General features: G+C 35.4%; 2 protein-coding genes across 4 annotated transcripts; one reads left to right on the top strand and one right to left on the bottom strand.

Moving 5' to 3' along the window:
• The first annotated feature begins 3,857 nt into the window (after positions 1–3,857).
• On the top strand, positions 3,858–6,405 carry LOC122000383. Of its 3 annotated transcripts, none has more exons than XM_042554794.1 (6): positions 3,858–3,993; positions 4,069–4,324; positions 4,429–4,596; positions 5,209–5,331; positions 5,603–5,746; positions 5,825–6,405. In XM_042554794.1, the coding sequence occupies exons 2-6, from the start codon at positions 4,193–4,195 to the stop codon at positions 6,275–6,277; spliced, it is 1,020 nt and encodes a 339-aa protein (XP_042410728.1). In that variant the 5' UTR covers positions 3,858–3,993; positions 4,069–4,192; the 3' UTR covers positions 6,278–6,405. The 3 variants fall into 3 exon arrangements, with proteins under 3 accessions (XP_042410728.1, XP_042410730.1, XP_042410727.1); XM_042554796.1 differs by having other exon boundaries at positions 3,919–3,993; positions 4,187–4,324; XM_042554793.1 differs by having other exon boundaries at positions 3,925–3,993; positions 4,083–4,324.
• A 100-nt stretch (positions 6,406–6,505) lies between these two features.
• LOC122000382 (protein RADIALIS-like 3) lies at positions 6,506–7,390 on the bottom strand. The gene is made up of 2 exons (XM_042554792.1): positions 7,049–7,390; positions 6,506–6,801 (listed from the first exon to the last, which is right to left on the bottom strand). The coding sequence occupies exons 1-2, from the start codon at positions 7,272–7,274 to the stop codon at positions 6,797–6,799; spliced, it is 231 nt and encodes a 76-aa protein (XP_042410726.1). The 5' UTR covers positions 7,275–7,390; the 3' UTR covers positions 6,506–6,796.
• Positions 7,391–7,913: the final 523 nt, after the last annotated feature.

Here is a 7,913-nt window from a genome sequence, read left to right as displayed (position 1 = left end):
CTCATCGATCAAGACTTAAAACTTCCACAACAGGAATTATCCGAAACCCAACCAGTAGAACCAAAATGGATCGTAAGAGAAAATAAAAAATTATGGAAATCAACAAGGAAACTGCACAATAAGACAAGAACAAGCATGAATATCAAGAACATCATAGAGAAAAATCATATCACAGTTCATCAGTCAATCGATCATCACAGCCAAACAAGTCCGACTAGCAATTTCGAAACCATAGGAAACCAAAGCTTGACTAATCAGAGCTTAAAGCACCGACAATCACAAGTACTCAATTGAAACTAGCCAAGCAATGGGAAGGAGTCGATACCAATGGAACCCCCAAGAACCCGACTCAAACGAGAATGCCCTAATCCTTACGGAAATCCCATAGGAGTCCCCAGCCAAAGCAAAAACCCCACGGAGTCCACAAATCTAAACAAGAATCTTGTGGGAAAACACAAGTAGGAGCATAAACATCTCAAAAACCTCAAACCAAATCAAACATCACGGAAAAACCTCAATCACATCTCATTCTACCAGTAAATCTTCATGTCAGACAATTGCCCTAACCCCTAAGCATCTATCCTTACCTCGCGGATTCCTTATCAACATAAATGATGTACTTGCCTTTCCCTCACTTTCCCCCTCCTCGTGCCACCTGATCTGGAAACCCACGTGCGGTGTTAGCGCCGCTGGTAAGGTCGTCAGAGGTCTCAGCGTCCGATCTCAGTGCCCCCCCTTGGGATCGCCAGCGTGGTGTGCTCCGTCAAGATCGACGGGAGTGGTGAGGTGTCGGTGATTTTAGGGCAGGGAAAGAAAAGATTCGAGCGGATCTTATATCACGCAAATTTTGGGTAATTAACCCAATCAACTCTTAATTTAATGGGGTGTTGTCTAGGCCTCCATCAATATTAATTGTTCTATCCTCTTAAACATGCCATACCGGTTCATTTTAAACCCCCCAAAAAAAATTTCTAAAAATTCGTAGAAAATTTTTGTAAATTAATTCATTAATTATGGCTTGTGTGACCTTACAATAAGAATCAATTAACAATACTGTACTAGAAACATAATGCTCATGAATAGAAGATAAATGTATATCTACCTTTTTTGGTTCAGTATATTTCCAAGCAAAGTGACCCTTCTTGCCACAGTTATAATAAGTTAGCTTGCTTTTAAGTTTCAGTTCATGCTTCTTCCCTTTAAATTTCTTTTTGTTTGGGCCTAACCCAGCAACAACATCAGTACTAGCTTCTTTTTCCTTTCCCTTTTAAATATTTTTTTTTATTCTTGGATCCAACAGAACCTTTAGCTACAAAAGTCTATATAGAAATCCTTACGAATTCTATTATCTCCGCCTCCAGTTCAACATGACATGAGATATCAACAAAAGTTTTGATACTTTTACTGAGAGTAAAATTCTATTTCATTATTTTCCAAGAATCGGAAAGGGAATGGATTATTGCCTAAAATTGTTGTTTATTAGTCAATTCATGACCAACATCGTTTAGCTCCCGAATCATATTCATTATTCCCTCAGGTGTCAGGCCATGGTGACATTCGGGTGCTTCTTGCAGTTGTCAAATTTAATAGTCAGCTGTCGAAATTTGTTCAAGTTTACTCCATTATATTTCTCTCTAAGGGCAACCTAGATAGCATGAGTCGTTGGTAATTGCTTATACTCACAAACTGGGTCATCATCCATAGAACTAATCAAGATTCCCTTAACAATAGAGTCCTTCTTCCATACCTTATGGATATCAAGACACACTTGTGTTGCATTATAGAACCATCAGTAGGTTCTTCTATAACCTGATTGACAATCTCAAGAACTTCATGTTCCTCAAGTACATGTCGCAACTTGAGATGTCATATTTTATAGTTATTTCCATTTAATTTCTCTCCTTTATTAGTTCATCTATGATATTCTTATTGGCCATAATCTTACATAAATAAATACATCATTTACCAATTCAGTGTAATCATAATGTATGTATGCAACATGATTAATTTAATGTTAATTTGATTTAGTTTACAAAATTAAATGGTAACAATGTTTTCACTTCATTCATGCGGTCAAATTTAACCAATATTGTTCAATTATACTATACACAACCTATCTAATTTATAATAAATAAATAAATCAGTTATAATAAATATGTTGTTAGAGTATCCACAATAGGAGAATATTTCTCCCCAAATATTTTTGGTCTTCAATTCCACATTACTTTTCAAATATCTCACTCTTTAAATATACCAAATCTCACACTCTAATATTTCACTAATCAAATACTTATGGTCTCATTCATTAAATATTTCACTCTCAAATATCCCTAATTTCACAATCAAATTTCTGGCCAACTAAATATTTATGGTCCTATAATCATTTTATTAATTTATATCTAATTTTATATTTGAATAAAATTAATTATATTTTTTAATTCTTTAATTTAATATATTTCATCTATTATTTATCTATAAATATTTTTACATATTATTTAATATAATATAATAAATATTTAATATAATTATTTTAATATTAATATTTTATTTAAAAAAATCAGTACAGACGTTGATTGAATTTTTCAAAAACTGACTGATTTTTTTTTTAAATAAAGCAATGTTGATTTTTTTTTTTTTTTCTAAAATATTGATTCATTCCAACATGATTGAATTAGAAAAAAAATTGACCGTCTCATCAAAAGTAGATCCAATTGCATGTCACAAAAGAGGAATTACTGGGTATAAATACCTTTTAAATATCTTCATCCAATGAGAGGATATTTGAAAAGGAAAATATTTAGAGATGTATTGTCTTCAAATATCTCCTATGGGATGCTCTTAACATATAACATCTTTTCAAGTTTTACATTCTAAAAATAGTAACGTACAAAATTCAAAAAACAGTTCAAATAAATATAGTGACAGCAACATGAACCATAAATAACTCTAAGAGAATAGATATGTCATTACTCTTTCCACTAGAATTAACAATAGTACAGTAATAACTAACATAATGTCTATCGCTATAGGTTCAACAAAGATATTGAACTCAGTTATATTGACATCAAAATCTTTTATAGAATTTTCATTCGGATCTTTTTATGGATCATTCTTAAACTCATCAGGATCCTCTCGAGGAGATGATACATCTTCATTTTCATGATTTATATTGACGAAAAAGCTCTATGATCAATTCCACATATGTGAAGTATCTTTCATAGCGCCGTCATATATAGTGTGTTATTTAATTTCTTCGAGATGTAATCACATAAATGGTGTGCCTCTCATAGCGCCCTCGTATATTATCAGAATTTTTTTTAAGTGAACAGTTTGATTTGACAGCACATGATTATCGAATATGATCATATAACTTGGACATCATGCATTCCAACTTTAGAAAGCGCTCATACCAATGTTGAACTTAAATATATGAACAGTTTGTTTTTTCATAAAGACAAACACTTGCAAAGATGTCTATCGATTGATCCTTTGTGTTTATCATCGGAATGACAGATTACGAGCGAACAACCAACCCTTCAATTATTCACGAATCAGATCCCACAAAATGCTTGAATGTTCCTTCTTCTAAAAAATAGAGTTTTTCCGGTCCCTCTCTAATCTTGGACGCCACATATAAAAGGGGAAATGAGCGGTTTTAATCCAACTGCTAATTAAAATTAAGATAGAAATTCACTGTAACTCCAAAAGCTTTTGTTTGTCGTTTAATTACGTACTTTTACATGGCCGCGTTCACGGCCTCATATGAATTCGATCTAGACCGTCAATCTGCAAATAGTCGGCAATTCTTGTGGAATTGGACGTTCAGTACCGCAAATCCAATTGGACGCAATCCTCTCCCTCCCTCCATCCTCAAAGGGAAGCACGCGATTCTTGGCCTCCTCTTTCTCTTTCCTTTCTCAGCGATTTCTCGTAACGAATCCACCGGCCAGTGCGAAGAATCAGTGAGACTGGTCGTTCCAGATCCATGAGAAGGTTAGCTACGATTTCTTCCATTGGTATCTTAGCTTGAACTTCTTTCCGCTCTTCCAATTTGGTTTCCCCATTTAGTGGTCTCGTTTCAGTAATCACTCGCCGGCCTCCTAAAACGCTGGGCCTAACATATGCTGTTTGGAGCCTCATCCATCTTCTTGACTCAGAAGTTGTTGTTAGTGCCCATCTTGTGTAGATCTAAATGGATGATAAGGAAATGGCGAAGCTGTTTGATGCGACCGTGGACAGATGGAAAGAGCGCAGCTTGGCAATGAACTCAGCAGTGGTGGGTTCTCTTGTGCAGTTCCAGAAGAATATCCAGAATTCTTTGGAGGTTCAGTGATCTCGACATCTTAAGAGTGTCAAAGCAGTCGTTTTGCTTCATGCTTCAATGATGAATATTTGCATTTGTTTTTATATATATCTCTATTTAATTAGGGACGTTTGAGGCAACTGGTGAATAGCAAACATCCAACTGATGCTACAAGGGCTCTGGCGCTGTTGGAAAATGAATCAGTAATCGGCTTGATGAAGGCCAGCTTTGAGAAGCAGCTTGAGGCCTGGAAAGTGAATCCATTCTGGGTTGATCAGCCTCCAGAGATCAAGGTGCTATTCTTTTATACATTACTGGAGCTAATTAAGATGTAAAATAAGCATTTAGTCATGCAGATGGTTTATCAAAAAGAATATATATTCCAATTTGAGCCAGTCCAAATGTGTCAACTTTAATTTAATTCTAAGTGCTTAAGTAAGATATATTTATGTATCTGCAAAAAAAAATTAATTCTAATACCATATTATGATTTTTGAAATTATAAAATTAATCTTACTAGAATGTTCTAATCTGTTATATCAATAAAAAAACAACAATTAGTCAATATGTTTGTTGTATTTTTATAATTCATCCTACTGGAGTTTAATTTAATTGTGTTTATAAATATTACAAGTTTATTACTGAAAGTAAACGCTTAGCGTGTTTTGAAAGATGCCAGCCAAGTCAATACCGCACAACATCTATCATTGTGAACGGACTTCAAATCTTGGCCTTTTCATATTCTTGTCTGTTTCTCTCTTTTTTCTTTTACTGAAATATATTGACGTGACAAGCTAGTGCTTTTTTTTTTTCTCCCTTTAGTTCCTGGTAAAATTTTTATAGCATAAAGATAAACAGTACGAAATAAACTGATAGTTTTTAATAGTCAAGCCATTATTTTGCAGGTTTCTGTACCTAAAGGATCTCTCTGTAACTTGAATGCCAAATTCAATGTTGGATTGCCCCCAGAGTCTGTTTTCAATATTGTGACTGACCCAGATAACAAAAGGGTGTTCAAGAACATAAAGGTATGATAAGATAAACAAAAAGGTTAATTATGCTTAATGACATTGTTTTCTTTAAAATGTAAAGTAGAATCTCGAGTGTTTGTTGTATATTGAGTTACTTAAGATTTTTTCTTTTTTTTTTTGTCAATTATTTGTATTGACTTCTAAAAGGGTTACGGTTGGTATGCTTTTGATTGTGTCAAACAATTCTACAGTGGGAAGCTAAACTCCATTGCATTTGTTCTAGAATAAGACTTTTATAGCTGAAACATGGCACTCCCTCCCTTTGTAGGAAGTGAGTTCAAGAAAAGTGCTACTTGATGAAGGTTTAAGGCAAGTTGTTGAGGTGGAGCAAGCCGCGATATGGAGGTTTCTTTTGTGGTCCGGGACTATAACAGTCAATCTCATAGTCGACCAAAACCGGAAAGATTATACAGTAAGAAAAGAAAGATCACGCTTGTTAGAACATTCAAACAATATCTGAGTGAAATATCTTTCAAATTTCTTGATGAAGGTAAAGTTCAAGCAAGGAAAATCTGGATTCATGAAAAGGTTTGAGGGTTGCTGGAAAATAGAACCTCTATTTGTCGACGAGCAGATGTGCAGACCATACAAGCCAAGAATGTGGAGTGATTACGATTCTTGCACGCAGGGGAAGGGAAGAGTTGGATCCGTAGTGAGCTTAGACCAACTGATCCAGCCAGCTCTAATGCCTCCACCTCCAATTTCATGGTATCTGAGGGGGATAACTATAAGAACCACTGAGATGCTTGTGAAAGATCTTTTTGTAGAGGCTGCTAGGTTGAGGTGCACAATGAATAGCGAAGGAGATAAAGGAGATCTGGAAGGAAGTGTGCACCATAGTATGCTTGATTCAGGCTATGGATTTGTCGACATGAAACAGAGATGGCATGTTAGAAGAAAGGAAAATAGAAGAAGAAATAGAAGGCTTTTGTTGGCTCATTAACAATTCATACTTTTGATGTCTACAATTTTTGCTATATTTTGTATAGTTTTGACAGACTTGAAAATTGAGGATTATGCATTTGGTTGAACAGACACATTGTTGTGCGCTGAAGAGCTTATATAAGAACTTAAAAGGAAGACAACATTCTTAGCTAGCGCATAATTTGTTTAAGGCTGTTCCTACAATTTCGTTAACAAGTTGCTTAATCAATCACATAACACTATCAACTTCAACAGTCACATACATCTTAATGGCAAACCTGAAGTACATAAAAAATGACTGAAAGATACATAACTTTAAGATCACAATCATCTGATCTGAACATATAGACGTCATACATAAATATAGTATGATACAAACTTCTTATATATAATAATAATAATAATAATAATAATAATAAAACCAGAGACATCTGATGTTGACATGTCTGATCCTATAAGATTCTGCTTTCTGATATCCAGATAATGCTTACTGCTTTCCAGTTTGTGCTCTTATAGCACTAGCTAGCTGTTTCAACTTTCAACCTGTCAAAAAGGCAATCCAAATTTATTAATCGGCATTAAGCAGTTTAAGGCAGCAAAAAGTGCTTCGAATTTTCAGAATCCCAAAGTAGTTTGTGAAAGTGACCCTTAAAAGAAGCAGCTTACCGCTGCAGGTATTACATAGAATTATTACACACTGCAACTGATATATATATTCCAGAGGAGAGATAATTAAGTTTATTTTGCCGACCATAATTTGATCATGACGATGAAGATAATATATATATACCTTTGTGGTTGGAAGCAAAGTAGTTAGCATAAGGCATTTGGCCTGCCTCAATACGCATGATGTCCTCGATGAGCAGCTCGTAGTGGCGCTTCACTTCGTCCGCTGTCTTCCCGCCCATGGCACGACCAATCTTGTGCCATCGGTCCGGCGTGTCCCTGTCGTACAGCGCCAATGCCTTCTCGAACATTTTGTTGTCCTTTGCGGTCCATGACGAGCTCGACGCCATCGATGTTATCTCACTTAATGTAAAACAACTAAGAATTAGTTACGATGTTTGGTCTCTAGCTAGATCTAATAAGCTAGCGATCAAACTATTGCAATGTGTTGCCTGTCAGATGGTATGGCCTCGGCCTCATCTTATAAGAAGCACAGGAGGTGATGAGGGTGAGTGGCAAATGTGAGGCTACATTGGAGAATAGAATGCTACATGGAGGTCCACACAAGCTAGGCCAGAATATTAATAGATTCTGAAATAGAATCTGAAGACAGTTTTTGGGGAGCTGGAGAATCTACCTCTTGTGTATAATTTAGTTTCTTCCCCATGCATAATCCAAGTCTTTGTACAAGAATCTAGATACGTACGTCTGCAAATCAGAATCATATAGTTTTGATGGAACAAGCTCATCATTGGAAACTTGTAAACTGCAAATATAGCACACTAAAACTGGATAACATGTCAATGCACCATATGCCAATTGAATATCGATCTCAAGTAATATTCTCAGTTCAAAGTTAGAATTTGCATGCCAAAATATCCGTTGGTATGGTATGGTGCATAAGTCAGCTACTTGTCATATACACCTCCCCAGAAAAATGTGCCTTGTCCATCAACTAGCAAACGGCACTGAGCTTACATATCGCTCTT

This window comes from Zingiber officinale, chromosome 7A (assembly GCF_018446385.1).
Source record: "Zingiber officinale cultivar Zhangliang chromosome 7A, Zo_v1.1, whole genome shotgun sequence".
Lineage (NCBI taxonomy): Eukaryota > Viridiplantae > Streptophyta > Magnoliopsida > Zingiberales > Zingiberaceae > Zingiber > Zingiber officinale.
Note: the sequence above shows the minus strand (reverse complement) of the source record. Positions and strands in the feature narration are given on the sequence as shown.

Excerpts from the sequence above, each read along its gene's own strand:
- LOC122000382 (XM_042554792.1), bottom strand. The coding sequence starts at position 7,274 with ATGGCGTCGAGCTCGTCATGGACCGCAAAGGACAACAAAATGTTCGAG.
- LOC122000383 (XM_042554794.1), top strand. The coding sequence starts at position 4,193 with ATGGATGATAAGGAAATGGCGAAGCTGTTTGATGCGACCGTGGACAGA. Across the intron at positions 5,332-5,602 it reads GGGTGTTCAAGAACATAAAG|GAAGTGAGTTCAAGAAAAGT; the intron begins GTATGATAAGAT and ends CTCCCTTTGTAG. Across the intron at positions 5,747-5,824 it reads AAAACCGGAAAGATTATACA|GTAAAGTTCAAGCAAGGAAA; the intron begins GTAAGAAAAGAA and ends TTCTTGATGAAG.